Source organism: Hemicordylus capensis, chromosome 2 (assembly GCF_027244095.1).
Source record: "Hemicordylus capensis ecotype Gifberg chromosome 2, rHemCap1.1.pri, whole genome shotgun sequence".
NCBI lineage: Eukaryota > Metazoa > Chordata > Lepidosauria > Squamata > Cordylidae > Hemicordylus > Hemicordylus capensis.
The window spans coordinates 227,600,477-227,615,755 of record NC_069658.1 but is presented as its reverse complement, the minus strand read 5'-3'; the positions used below and the strand labels follow the sequence as shown (position 1 = coordinate 227,615,755).

General features: G+C 46.7%; 1 protein-coding gene and 1 pseudogene across 1 annotated transcript in view; one reads left to right on the top strand and one right to left on the bottom strand.

Moving 5' to 3' along the window:
- The window catches only part of LOC128345485 (zinc finger protein 420-like), a 49,098-nt gene extending 38,675 nt beyond the window's left edge, over window positions 1-10,423 (bottom strand). Inside the window, exons 1-4 of the mRNA XM_053297494.1 lie at window positions 10,267-10,423; window positions 9,093-9,672; window positions 7,758-7,884; window positions 4,096-4,181 (exon numbers count right to left, since the gene is read on the bottom strand). Coding sequence (XP_053153469.1) covers window positions 4,096-4,181; window positions 7,758-7,884; window positions 9,093-9,524 — 645 coding nt within the window. The 5' untranslated portion in view covers window positions 9,525-9,672; window positions 10,267-10,423. The remainder of the gene's footprint in view (window positions 1-4,095; window positions 4,182-7,757; window positions 7,885-9,092; window positions 9,673-10,266) is intronic.
- A 218-nt stretch (window positions 10,424-10,641) lies between these two features.
- Window positions 10,642-15,279, top strand: part of LOC128345484 (zinc finger protein 420-like) — a 49,473-nt pseudogene continuing 44,835 nt past the window's right edge.

The following is a 15,279-nucleotide window of genomic DNA, read 5'->3' as shown; positions in this document are numbered from 1 at the left end:
GAGGAGGAGGAGGAGGAGGAGGAGAAATAGATTTGGGTGTCATCAGCATACTGATAACACCCAGCACCAAATCTCCTGATGACCTCACCCAGCAGTTTCATGTAAATATTAAAAAGCATTGGTGACAGAATGGAGCCCTGAGGGACTCCATATAATAGCTCCCGTTTTAAAGAGGAACTGTCACCAAGCTCCACCATCTGGAATTTGCCTGAGAGATAGGAGTGGAACCACTGCAAAGCATTACCTCCTATCCCCAGTTCCCCCTACCGATCCAGAAGGATACCATGGTCGATGGTATTGAACGCCGCCGAAAGATCCAAAAGAACCAACAGAGTTACACTCCCTCTATCGATTCCTCAGTAAAGGTCATCCATCAGGCCGACCAAGGCAGACTCAACCCCATAGCCTACTTTAAAGCCAGTTTGAAATGGGTCTAGATAATCAGTTTCCTCCAAAACCGCCTGGAGCTGGTTAGCCACCACTCTCTCAATCACCTTGCCCAACCATGGGAGATTGGAGACCGGCCTATAACTATCCATCACTGAGGAATCTAGGGAAGGCTTCTTTAGAAGTGGTCTAATAATTGCCTCCTTCAAACAAGGAGGCATCCTACACTTGGTCAGCGATGAGTTAATGATATTAACTAAGCCATCCCCAACAATCTCCCTGTTAGATAAAAGCAGCCAAGTTGGGCAAGTATCCAGAGAACAAGTGGTAGGCCACACCGCCCCAAGCAGCTTGTCCACATCATCAGGCATCACAGACTGAAACCGATCCAATCTAATACTGCAAGAGGGAATGCTGGACACCACCTTAATAGACTCTGCGGAAACAGTGGAGTCCAAGTCGGCCCAAATACAGGAGATTTTGTCTGCAAATAATCCATTAAAAGCATTGCAGCAGAACAAAGTCCCCAGGGATTGGTTAGAATTGGAACGAGTCTGAATCAAACTCCTCACAACCCGGGACAGCTCTGCCGGACACAAAACCACAGAAGCAATGCGCGCAGCCCAGAATAATTTTTTTGCCACACGCACCGCCTCTGCATAAACCTTCAAATGGGCTCTATGCTTTCCTGTCACATTCAAGCCGAGTTCTCCTCCACTTGCACTCCAGTCACCTACCTTGCTGCTTCAGACCCCGTAACACCTCTGTATACCAAGGGGCCACTTTTAAAGCAGATCAGAAGAGATGCTTAGGAGTGATCGTGTCTACTGCCCTGGTGAGTTCCCTATTCCAGGTTCCCACCAGGGCATCGACAGTCACTGGCAGGGCCAACATCAAAACCAGGATCCCACACCCATGGAACACCCCACTGATCCAAACAAAAGACCAAATCAAGTGTGTGGCCGGCAACATGAGTTGGTCCTGAAACTTGTTGGGATAGACTAGTTTCAATATCACAATGGATATTAAAGTCACCCAGAACCAAAAGTCTGGGTGACTCCAACACCAACTCCGAGACCAGCTCCGTCAGCTCAGTTAGGGAGTCAGTTGTGCAGCGGGGTGGACGGTACACCAACAGAATCCCCAGTCTATCCCTAGTTCCCAGCCTCAGAAAGACACACTCTATGTAAGTCAGCTGTCGCACAGGGGCCCTGGTAAGGGGAATGGTATCCTTATGGACCACAGCCACTCCACCTACCTGCCCACATCTCCTAGCCTGCTCCACAACAGAGTAACCTGGTGGAAGAAGCTGGGCCCAAACTGGGCCACTAGCCTCCCCCATTCTGGTCTCAGTTATACAAGCCAGGTACTCTGCTCTCTCATCCATGATCAAGTCATGGATGATTTTTGTCTTATTCTGAACCGACCTGGCATTGTAAAGGAGCAAGAGAGAGCACCTGCGTTTCAGAGTTTGCAACTACACTAACCGAGTTGCCCGGAAGAGCGCCTTCTTCTGCATGATCCCCACCACACATTAAGATCATTGAGAGAGGTCTGTCTCCAGATGCTGCCAGCTTGTCTGGTGGCAACTTGGGAATGGGCCTTCTCTGTAGTCGCTCCTGGGCTGTGGAATGCACTCCCTATAGACATTTGTGGTTTGACATCTTTACCAGCCTTTAAAAGAGCCCTTAGGACACATTTTTTTAGCCTGGCTTTTAGTAATTGTTGAATGTTTTAAATTTGTTAAAGCTTTTGGAGTCATGCGGTATTTTATTTATTTATTTATTTATTTATTTATTTGATTGGTTGATATGCCACCCTTCCAAAAATGGCTCAGGATGGTTTACATCAAAAATAAAAACAAACAATTAAAATCAAAACTAAATCAATTAAAATCATATATTTTTAAAATTAATTATAAAACACCACTGTCTGAGAGCCGAGTCGAACTGAGAGGCACCCAGGTACCTGGCAACCTCCTGCCCAGTGGGAATCCCCACACCAGATGAACCAGAAGAAGAACTCCAGTCAGTACTTGGTTGGATCTGAGGAGTCATCCCTGCAAATGTCCTCTGGTTCAAAGAAATCTTCCCAGGACCTCCCGGCCATGATAGAAGCCCATCAGTACTGTCGGGGCAGGCGCCTACAAAATGCTGCAAGGCTCTTGAAGACAAGAACTTGTTCCTGGAAGGGCACAGCCAAGTTACCTGGCATGAGCAACCAGGTCATTTTCTCAAGAAACAACACTGGAGCGACCCACCCTTTTGTTTTGATGCCCATCTCTGAATTCTCCTGATTAGCTCTGTCTACAATCCTGATCTGTTGCTCTGGGAGCTGTCCAAGGTCAGGGGCATCCCTGGGCCTTCTCTCAGAAGAGACTATGGAAGTGTCTGGAGCAGGACACCCAGATGTTATTGGACTCCCATGATCCCCAGCCACAATGACCCAAAGCCATTGTAACAGGGGATGCTGAGAGTTGCGGTCCAACAACATCTCAGGACAAAGCAGTGTTCCCTCTAACAGGGATCCCCAGATGTTCACTACAACTCCCAGCATCCCCAGCTTCAATGGCCTTTGGCTGGGGATTATGGGAGTTGCAGTCAACAGCATCTGGGAATCCCTGTTAGAGGGAACACTGGACCCAAGCAATGTTCCAACAGGGAATCCAGATATTGTTGACTACAACTCCCATAATTCCCAGCCAAAGGCCATCACAGCTGGGGATCCTGGGAGTTGTAGTCAACAGCATCTGGAATTCCCTGTAGGAGGAATTTCCTGAGAACCCTTGCTGTGGGCTCTCTATGTGGGCTTGTTCTTCAAGACCCTTTTTGGAAGCTACAACTGGTGCAAAATGCAGCTGGTAGAGTCCTGACAAGGACAAAGTTATTTGACTACATAACACCTGGCTTGGTGCAGCAGGATTGGTTGCCAGTCAACTTCTCGACACAATTCAATGTGCTGGTTATGACCTTTAAAGCCCCTAAAGGGCTGGGCCCAGGGCCTTTGAAGGCCCACCTTACCCCAAAACAATTATCCTGCCTTACATGAACTTATAGGGAGCTTTCTGACACCTGCAGAGGGGCAGTTAATGGCCATACGAGAGAGAGCCTTTCCCAGAGCAGAGTTATGGAACTCCCTCTCTCCGAATATTTGCTTGTCTCGCTTATGTATATCCTTCAGGAAACGAAAAACTTCCTTGTTTCAGTCAGTTCTTCATTCTGCCTCATTTTGAACACAGGTATACCTTTTTGCTGCTGCTTTTACTCTGACTCTGAAACACTTTTGGGAATTTTACTGAATTTCTGGGCTTTTTAATGGTACTGTATGCCACCTTGAATAGTAACCTAATGACGCAGCAGGGAAGTAACCTAACTAGAGAGCAGGAGGCTGTTGGTTGGAACGCCTGCCGGTATGTTTCCAAGAAAATGGGAAACCCTTATATCGGGCAGCAGCGATATAGGAAGGTGCTGAAAGGCATCATCTCACACTGCATGGGAGGAGGCAATGGTAAACCCCTCCTGTATATTATCAAGAAAACCACAGGGCTCTGTGGTCACCAGGAGTCAACACCAACTTGATGGCAGAACCCAATGCCACCTTGAATATTAGGAGAAAAGCAGTACAACATTTTGAAATCAATACAGTGAAATTCTTCCAGGGCCTAGGCGATAAGAGACCTGCCTATCTCTCCGGTCATTTTTCTCCTACCTGATCTGATGCCTCCACAGCCACTGATTCTGCCCCACCGCAAAGAGCAGAAGGCCAGGAATGAAGCACGAGGGTAATTTCACTGCCTGTGAGGGAGACAGAGGGGGAGAGGAGAGGTTTTTATTAGTTAGCTGCCCCATAACAGATTGTTCTCTGGGCGGCTGACAAAACAACATTAAAACAAGATATAAAAACACACAACACATTAAATCATAACAGACTTCCCCCCTGAAAAAGGGGGAGGAGAAAATACAAAACACAACTATTTAAAACACATTTTAAAAATGCAGTTAAAATCAGATTAAAATTTAAAAGGCCTGAGTGAACAAAAAGGTCTTCACCTGGAATCTAAAAGAACAAAGTAATGAAGCCAGGCAAACCCCACTGGGGAGGCTATTCCATAAACGGGATGCAACCACCAAAAAGGCCATGATGGTGGTAATAATAAACTTTGTTAGCTGCCCCATAACAAATTGTTCTCTGGGTGGCTCACAACACAGCATTAGAACATCAAGTAAAACCACATAACACGTTAAACCACAACACACACCCCAAAATACAATACAAAACAACTTTAAAACCTTTTTTTTAAAGTCAGTTTTAAAAATCAAATTTTAAAGTCAAAATTTAAAAGGCCTGAATGAACAAAAAGGTCTTAACCTGGTGTCTAAAGGAACAAAGAGATGAAGCCAGGAAGACCTCACTGGGGAGGCTATTCCATTAATGGGATGTTATAAGCATTTTGCTTTTCAGTTCCTGGAGTGGAATCGATCAGCCTAACGCCACAATGCCTTGGGGCATTGCTTTGGGGCACAATTCACAGTGGCTGACATCCTAACAGGCACTTTCACGACAAGCACAAGATCACGCACTGTGCAAAATCATAAAGATTTCCAAAACCAAGTACCAGTTGCAGGGGAGTAACAGCAGGAGGGAGGGCATGCCCTCAACTCCTGCCAGTGGCTTCCAGGGGCATCTGGTGGGCCACTGTGTGAAACAGGATGCTGGACTAGATGGGCCTTGGGCCTGATCAAGCAGGGCTGTTCTTACGTTCTTATGTGCTACTGCACAGAAGTTCCATGAAATATGCCACAGGCTGCACACCCACTACACAAACACGAAGACATTTGCACTAGTGCACTCTAGTCTGGAATACAAGTGCTGCACTTTAGTGCAACTAGCTAGTGGAGCAGCCCTGCATTAGCACAATGTCCTTGCACAAGTGTGCCATTAGTCAGGATGTCGGCCATTAATATTGCATTTACCCAAATACAAGATGACTGTGAATTTAAGATGAGCCTCATAAAAGACAGAGGTTAAATACAAGTTATACTGACCCAAAAGGAAGAGGACTCTGAATTTAAGATGGCTCCCTAGTTTCTAACACTAAAGAACCTGGAAAAAAATCTAGTCTTGGATTCAGGTAAATTCAAATCTGAAACACACTCCCTGCTGAAATAAAAGCCTCCCCATGTCTGACAACCTTTTAAAAATATCTAAAGACTTATTTTTCACCCAAGCTTTTTAACTGGACTGTGATTTTGAATTGTTTTAAGGTTTTCATTTCAAATCTCTTATGTTGCTGTAAACTGCCCAGAGACAGTTTACAGTGGTCTACAACTCTGATAAACAAACAAACAAACAAACAAACAAACAAACAAACAAACAAACAAACAAACAAACAGTAATAGCATTTGTACTATGCGTTTTGGGGAGTGTTCAAAGCACTTCACATGCCTTACCTTGTTTTAATCCTACCATAGTCCTGTGTGGAAGTTCAGCACTATTGCTAAGTGCTAGTTTGGATTTATTATTTATTTTATACTCTGGAACACGCTTCCAAATGAAATTAGAGTTTCCCCTTCTCTGAATATTTTTAAGGAGGACTTAAAAACAGACCTGTTCAGCCAGGCTTTTAGTTTATAGCTTTAAAGCTTCAGGTTTTAGCATTTTTATATATATATATATATATATATATATATATATATATATATATATATAAATTGTTTTAATTGTGCAAATGTTCAATGGATTGTGAACAACCCAGGGACTTTTTTGTATGGGGCATTTTTGAAATATAAGAAAGAAATAATAACGTAAGTAAGTACATGAACCAGCTAGGGTGGTCAGTACCATATTGCGGGACAAATGCTCATTGTGATTTTTGACAAGATCTAATAGTAAAGGTAAAGTGTGCTGTCAGATCGATTTAGACTCCTGGCACCCACAGACCCCTGTGGTTTTCTTTGGTAGAATACAGGAGGGGTTGACCATTGCCTCCTCCCATGCAGTATGAGGGGATACCTTTCAGCATCTTCCTATATCGCTGCTGCCCGATATAATACCAGCGGGGATTCAAACCGGCAGCCTTCTGCTTGTTAGTCAAGCATTTCCCCATTGTGCCACTTATGGTGACTTGACAAGAACTATAGCCCTAAAAATGAAAAAGAATTGTTGAATATTACTATGCTTTCAACTCTCAGTGTGTTATCATACTTTTATTGTCCTGACTATCAGGCCAATTTGAAATGGTGTTTTAAAAAGCTTTAAAACATTTTTTAAAAACCACACTATAAAATCAGAACGCTTGAGCTCAGGAGTTCTGGGCTGCAGTGGGCTATGCCGATCGGGTGTCTGCACTAAGTTCAGCATCAATATGGCAGTCACCAGGGAGCTGGGAGCCACCAGGTTGCCTAAGGAGGGGTGAACTGGCCCAAGGCAGAGACAGAGCAAGTCACTATAAAATCATATTGATGTCATCAGAGGAACAGAAATGAAAATTGCCAGGAATGTCTTCCAAGGGTTACTCGATGGAGAGAGCACAACACTTGGGTCATTGTTACCTTAACCCTGACCCTTAGCCTTTCTTCTGTGCAAAAATGACTGCAATTTTACCCGAATCATTTGCGGACAGGGCTCTAGAAGAGGGGATAACACAGTGAAAGTTGTAAGTGCAACAATGCTATCACTACTTTCCACCTCTGGAGGGTAGATGTTGCCAAAAATCACTATGAGCATTCAAAATCATGCCAAAAATAACTATGAGCATGGTTTAAAAGGGGCTTGGACAGATTCATGGAGAACAGATCTATCAATGGCTACTAGTCTGATGGCTATAGGCCAGTGGTCCCCAAACTGGAAGCCTCCAGATGTTGCTGAACTACAATTCCCAATTGCCCCAGCTACATTTATTGTGGCTGGGGATGATGGGAGCTGTAGTTCAGCAGCATCTGGAGGCTCCTAGTTTGGGAACCACTGCTATAGCCTATTCCCAGCCTCAGAGGCAAGAGGCCTCTAAATACCAGTTGCAGGAGAGTAGCAGTAGGAGAGAGGGCCTGCCCTCAGCTCTTGCCTGTGGGCTTCTCAGAGGCATCTGGTGGGCCACTGCGCGAAACAGGATGCTGGATGGGATAGGCCTTGGGCCTGATCTAGCTGGGCTGTTCCTGTGTCCCCTGAGATTTAATGGCCAAAGTCTTTGGGCCTAGCTCATAGACTAATATAAAGATGGACCGTTCAAACTAAACTCTATGTAACTTGTTACAAAGGCTTGAGAGGAGGATCTTCTACCCCACCCAGCCTCAAGAGGGGCTTTCGGAGCCCACAGATTTCAGCTCATTCAAGAGATAGAAGCCAAGTCGAAATACTGCTCTGCTCGTTCTTACCCAGCTGGGTGGTCCCTCTGACACTCTCTTCCACGATCCACTTGAACAGCGGCCTTCGACTAGTGCCTGGTGGAGCCTTCTCTGCCTTCTGGCAATCAGAGATCACTTCTGCTAGCTGTCTTTGCACCTGAAGCAGGAGTGGAGATCCCAGGCAGGGAAGAGAGATAAAGATTAGGAAGGATGGAGATGCAAAGGCTAAAGCCGGTGTGGTGTAGTGGTTAGAATGTTGGAACAAGGACCAGGGAGACCTGAGTTCAAATCCCCATTCAGCCATGAAGCTCACTGGGTGACTCTGGCCCAGTGACGTATCTCTCAGCCTAACCTACCTCAAAGGGTTCTTATGAGGATAAACCTAACCATGTACACCGCTCTGGGCTCCTCGGAGGAAGAGTGGGATAGAAATGCAAACAAATACATAAATAAAATAAAGCAGCATCTCCAAGTTTCCTTGAACTCAAGTCTAAACCAGGCTTCTAAGCCATGCTTTTTTTTTTTTAAAAAAAGTGTGCAGTTCTCCTTTAGAGACTTTACTGCAGGGGGGTTAATCCAGGAGAATTAGCCTGTTGTTTACACAATAACCAATCGAACATAAACAATAAAGACGGTCTATAAAGGAGAACGGTTTCGAGTTGTCATGAGCAGTTCAAAAGTAAAGTTCTACAAAAGCTGTATGATGTTAGCTGATGTAAAGTGCGAGTGGAAAGGTGTAGTGAGGAGAGCCAACATGGTGTAGTGGTTAGAGTGCTGGACTAGGACTGGGGAGACCTGAGTTCAAATCCCGATTCAGCCATAATACTTGCTGGGTGACTCTGGGCCAGTCACTTCTCTCTCAGCCTAACCTAATTCACAGGGTTGTTGTGAGAAGAAACTGAGGTCTGTAGTACACCACTCTGGGCTCCTTGAAGGAAAAGTGGGATATAAAATGTAAATAAGAATAAGAAGAAAAAGACCAAAATAATCCCAGTGGTCATTGGTGCCCTGGGCGCAGTTCCAAAAGACCTTGAAGAGCACCTCAACACCATCGGGGCCACAGAAATCACCATCAGCCAATTACAAAAAGCAACTTTACTGGGAACAGCCTATATTCTGTGACGATATCTATAACAGCAGCAACAACATTGACAATAAAATTCAACCATCCCAGGTCCTTGGGAAGGACTCAATGTCTGAATAAAACAAACCAGTCAATAACACCTGTCTGACTGAGGAGGAGAAGGAAGAGGAGGAGGAGGAGGAAGAGGAGGAGGAGGAGGAAGAAGAAGAGGAGGAGGAGGAGCAGGAAGAAGAAGAAGAAGAAGAAGAGGAAGTAGTAGTAGTAGTAACAAGCCTTTTCACCTGCTGCTCTTCCTGCCTCTTGTCCTCTGCCTGGCTCAGGAGGAAACCTTCTGCCAGGGCCACTGCCTGGGAACTGGTCTCTGCTCCACATTCTCTGATCCAGCTCTCCATCTCTGGGGGCAGGATGCTCAGGAACTGCTCCAGGATCACCAGGTCCAGCATCTGAGCTTTTGTGTGTCTTTCCGGCTTTAGCCACTGCTGGCAAAGGGTGTGGAGTTGGCTGCAAATCTCACGGGGGCCCTTGGCCTCATGATAGCCAAACTGCCTGAAGTGCTGGCGCTGTGCATCTGAACTGGTAGTGTCCTCACCCAGCATCTTTTGCACAGTTCTTTCCCAGCTATTTCCCTGGATGACATGAGGGTCATTTCCAGCTTCAGAACAAGCTGACTTTTGCTCTTCCATCTTTAGTCCTTCTTCTAGGCCAGCTTCCATGAATACAGAAGGATCCTCTGCAAATTTCAAGGCAAGGGGCACTCAAGTGACTAGGTCAAGATGCTACTCCGTGTGTGAGCTGTGGTGCTCTTGAGGCAGGCATATATTTCACAAGCAAAACTGGATGGTTCTGGCTAACAGCATCTCTCTGCAGGGAAGACAAGCAAAAAGCAAGACTCAGGAAGAATATGAATACGGCCAATATTTATACAGTACACCACTTTTCAACAAAAGTTCCCAAAGCATTTTACATAGAACTACATACATAAAATGGTTCCCTGTCCCCAAAGTGCTCACAATCTAAAAAAGAAACATAAGATAGACACCAGCCACTGGAGGAATGCTGTGCATGGGATGGATAAGGCCAGTTTCTCTCTCTGCTCAATAAAGAGAATCACCACTTTTAAAAGGTGCCTCTGCTCAGTTAGCAGTGTCATGGAGAGTGTCCTTTGCCAAGCCTGAATACTGCTAATCTGAATACCACTATTCATCTGCTTTAAGAGACCTCAACCACCCTGCTTTCATTCACTCTCGGCCTCCCTCCATATCAGCTGCCTCCCACAGAGTTTCTAGCCACGTTCCCTTTACTCCGCTGCCTCTTTACTCCGCTTCCCCAGTGTTAAGCGTTCAGATTCACAGTTTGGTTCTTGGACTTTCCGAGGCGGCGGCAGAGGAATGAAAGACGCTCTCCAGTATGCATGTCTTGGAAAGAATCTAAAGGGTTCCACTGAAGTTCGCTCACCTTTGGGTGAGCCAGGGGGATCGCGCCCTCTCCCCGCCTTTGTCTCCATCTCCTGGGCCCTACACCTCGCCCCACATCTGGGCCCTTCCAAAGCTCCTCCCTTCTTTCCTGCCTATGCTCGTCCCTCCTATCCTCCGCTCCACCCCAACTGCGCTTGGCACCACGCACCCGACTCCCTTGGAGGAGAAGAAAAGGGCTGACTCCACGCCCGGCCCCGTGGGAAAATCCTAAGGTCCTTTCCCACGGGAGGGGGCGGGCAGGAAGTGAGCCTTCTTACCAGTCTCAGATAACGCCCGGCCCCACCGGCGCGGTAGGTGCCTTTCTAGACAGCAGGACTCTCTGTCTTTAACTCTTCGATAGGCTCTCCCGCCCCAGGAAGCAAAGCAAGAGAAAGGGGGCGGCCCTTCTCCTCCTCCTCCTCTTTCTGCGTCGCTTTGCAGAAGTACGAGAGGACGCCGCAATAGCGGAAGACGGTGCCACGAAAGGGAATCATTATTTTGGCTCTTACAGAAACGAGGCCTGGCTGGAAGCGACCCCGCGAGGAAGAGGCAACGCCTGTAGCAAAGCTCGGAGCACGACCCCTTGGTCTGGTCCTGGTGTGGCTCCGCTCATTGTGCCAGGCGAGAGAGAACATTAATTTGGCGCTTCTTTTGGGAAAGAGACTCGCTCAGGGCTCGAGTCTTCCTGGGTGGGGTGGCCGAGAGCTTTGCACTTCCTGCCCTCGCCTTCCCCTCCTGAGGAGAGATCCGGTGAGCTATATGCGGCGGGTTCTTCTGGGGAACCGAAAATTAACCTCAAGGTAGGCAGATGAAAAGGGGGTTGGGGGGACACCACTGTGGTAGGTCTGGAGCTCAGTAGCAGAGACCTCCTTGTCTGGCAGGCAGAAAGTCCCAAACTCAGGTCCTGTCGGCAGGGCTAGGAAAGAGCCTTCTCTGACTGAAGCCTTGGAGAGATGCGGCCAGTCAGTGTAGATAATGCTGACCTAGATGGACCAAGAGTCTGACTCAGTAGAGAGCATCTTCCTGTATTGTGGAGGGCCTGCACTCAGGTCCCTGGTGCAGCACCTGGCAGCATCTTCAGATAAGGCTGAGAGAGACTCCTGCCTGGAACCCTGGAGAGCTCTCGACCAGGGATTCTCAACATTGGGTCCCCAAATGCTATTGGACTTCAACACCCATAAACCCCAACCCAAGGCCAGTGGGGCTGGGGATTATGGGAGTTGAAGTCCAATAACATCTGGGGACCCAACAGTTGAGAATCCCTGCAAGACAATCCTGAGCTAGATGGAGCAAGAATCTGATTCAGTATGAGGCAGCTGCTTATGTCCTAACAACCTGGCAGAGTGTCTGCTTTGTATGTAGAAGGCTGCAAGCTCAGTCACTGACAGGACTGGAAAAGCCATTTCTTTGAGTGAAACCTTGAAGAGTTGCTGCCAGTCAGTGTAGGTGATGCTGACTTAAATGGGCCCAGGGTCTGATTCATTAGGGGAATCAGCTTCCTGTGTTGGGGAGGGGCAGCAGGCAGCCTAGCAGCTGGCTTTCCTGAGAACTCCACAATGCCTTTCCCAGAAAGGCATCTGCCTCTGTCGTCCACAATCCCTATCAGTGGCACAGCCCCTGCTTTGCATGCAGAAGACCCCAAGTTCAATCCTTGGCAGCATCAGCAGGTAGGGTTGAGACAGAACACTTCTAAGTCTGTGGAGAACTGTTGCCAGTCAGTGCTGGCGACCCTGAGCTACATGGACCAAGGGTCTATGGGAGCAGAACTGAGCTTGTGGCAGCAAGCATGAATTGTCACCTTGCTAGGCAGGGTCAGCTTTGGTTGCATATGAATGGGAGACTATGTGTGTGAACACTGTAAGATGTTCCCCGGGGCTGCTCTAGGAAGAGTATCTGCCTGCTTTCATGTAGAAGGTTCCAAGTTCCCTCCCTGGCAGCATCTCCAAGATAGGGCTGAGAGAGACTCCTGCCTGCAGCTTTGGAGAAGCCGCTGCCAGTCTGTGAAGACAATACTGAGCTAGATGGACCAAGGGTCTCACTCTGCATATGGCGGCCTCCTATGTTTCTAAGGGTCTGTCTTAGTATAAGGCATCTTTATATGTTCTTCTGGAAATGCATCCTAGTGCAGTGGTGGAGGAGAACTGGTCCTGTCGTGAGCATGAATTGTTGCCTTTACTAAGTAGGGTCTGCCCTGGTTTGTGTCTGGATGGATGACTGAGCACTGTCTGCTGTGAGGTCTTCTCCTTGTGGGGTGGGGCCACAGCTGAGTGGGAGAGCCAGCATGGTGTAGTGGTTAGAATGCTGGACTAGGACCGGGGAGACCTGAGTTCAAATCCCCGTTCAGCCATGATACTAGCTGGGTGACTCTGGGCCAGTCACCTCTCTCTCAGCCTAACCTACTTCACAGGGTTGTTGTGAGGAGAAACTCAAGTATGTAGTACACTGCTCTGGGCTCCTTGGAGGAAGAGCGGGATATACATGTAGTCGTCGTCGTCGTCGTCGTCATCATCTTGCAGCTGATTCAGATTCACTCTCTGGCATCTCCAGGGCTGGGAGAAACTCCTGCCTCTGCAACCGTGGAGAGCCACTGTCAGTCAGTGTAGTCAATACCAAGCTAGATGGACCAATCGTCTGATTTGGTTGAAGGAGCTTCCTGTGTTCCTGCTTGGCCCGCAGAAGACTCCAAGTTGAATCCCTGGCAGCATCTCCACGGGAAAGGTCTCAATGAAATGGTGTTTTACCCCAAGGGAATGAACATCCCAACAGGTCAGGGCTCTCTTGTGAAAAATCAGTCAGGCCCAGGAAAGAAACACAAACAGCTGCTGCCAGTGAGAACCGGCAATAAACGTTATAGAAAGCAGATCTGTAGGGGGACTCCTACTTTAAAAATGTCTCTAGGGACAAAGCTTAATGGTAGAGCTAAGTTCCACGCATAAAGTTCCAGTTTCATTCCCTGACATCTTTGCTTTAGGGGTGACGTAGGGACATTGGAAGCTTCCATATATGGTCTATCTAGCTCAGTATTGTCTACACAGACTGGCAGCGGCTTCTCCAAGGTTGCAGGCTGGAGTCTCTCCCAGCCTTGTCTTGGAGATGCTGCCAGGGAGGGAACTTGGAACCTTCTGCAGGCAAGCGTGCAGGTGACCTTTCCAGAGCAGCCCCTTCCCTTAAGGGGGTTATATTACAGTGCTCACATGTAGTCCCCCATTCAAATGCAGCCAGAGCGGACTCTGTTTAGCAAAGGGCACGAGTCATGCTTGCTACCACAAGACCAGCTTTCTTAATCCCTTTAGCTTTTCGTTTTTTAAAAGCTAGTGGCGGGAGACAGATTTCTGAGTGAGGGCATGGTGGATTGTTGTTGTTGCTGTTGTTGTGTATATTTTTGCCCCTGAAGCGCTCTCATTATGGAGGTTTATGTTTTTTCCCCTTAGGAGAGGCTCCGTTTTGCATGGAAAATATCTGCTTGTCTGGAGACTACAACAACATGCAACCTGAGGAGCAAAGACATATCAGCCATTTCTGAGATCAAGCAGTGGCCTCTTCATGATATTTTTGCCCTGGGGAAGGAAGTAGCTTCTAAGCAAGGAGACCTTATGGCCTTGTTGCGAGCTGCATTTGAGTGCAGAGAGAAAATCGATGCCCAAAGCCAAGCAGGCAAAGCATCAGGAAAGGGAGAGAAAACAGGCCTTGATGCCATCCTGGCTAGGAACACTAGGGAATTCTGGGAAGGAACCGTACAGAAGATTCTGGAAGACAACATTGTTAGCTCAGATGAACAGCGCCAGCACTTCAGGCAGTTCTGCTACCAGCAGGCCGAGGGGCCCCGAGAGGTTTGCAGCCGACTCCACAGCCTTTGCCATCAGTGGCTGAAGCCGGAAAGTCACACGAAAGCTCAGATCCTGGACCTGGTGATCCTGGAGCAATTCCTGAGCATCCTGCCCCCAAAGATGGAGAGCTGGGTCAGAGAATGCGGAGCTGAGACCAGTTCCCAGGCAGTGGCCCTGGCAGAAGGTTTCCTCCTTAGCAAGGCAGAGGACAAGAAGCAGGAAGAGCCACAGGTGAGTATCTCTTTCATCCTGGTACCTTTTATCATATGTGGTGGACATGTTAAAAAGCCCCAAAACTTTGGAAAACAATACATTTGAAGATGCAGCAAATATTGCAAATAAACTTTCCTTTTCTTCCAGAAATTTATGTTAAATTTTACTAAACTCTATATTCCTGCAAAACACACTGAACTTTCTTGATATATAATGGTGGCAAGAATCCTTTATGCTTCCTGTTGGAAAATAAATCTGATTCTGACTTTAGATAATTGGCAACTCAAACTTTGGGAATATGCATCAAAGGCTAAAATTACTGCATATACTAAAAATAAATCTGAAGACCTTTTCTTTCAGACATGGGGACCATTTATTCAATATAATATATCGCAGGGTTTGGTACCTCATCTGAGATTTGGTTTTCTTTGTAGAGCGATTTAAGGCAGACTGTTGTGTATAGACAGTAGGAACATCAATTTTGTTGTTGTTATTAATTTTTTACTTTGGCTGTTATATATTTTTCAGTGTAGGGGAAGGAGGGGAGAGAGATATTGGTTGAAGGAGTTCAGGCTGATATATATATATAGATAGATAGATAGATTATAATGAGAATCATTGTATTTGATTTGCTTGATTATTTTATTCTATTATTTTTTCCTGTTTTATTATGTCTTGTTTGTATTTCTGATGAAATATTTTTTGAAAAAAATTAAGGCGTCTTCCACCTCTGACTAACCAAAATACTCTGCCAAGGGCTTGAGCAAGAATCCAGTTCTCTTTTAGGCAGTCAAGTAGAAATATTCCTTGACAAAGATTCTTTCTGAAACACGTTGGAATAAATATATATCGTTTTCTTCAGCTGCTTGTGCATTGTTTGTGGACCCATCTTAGCCATTACTGATCCTCTGTTTCATTCTTCATTGCTAACCTTCCCCTGATTTCTCCCCTTCTTCCTTGCATGGGCTCCTCTC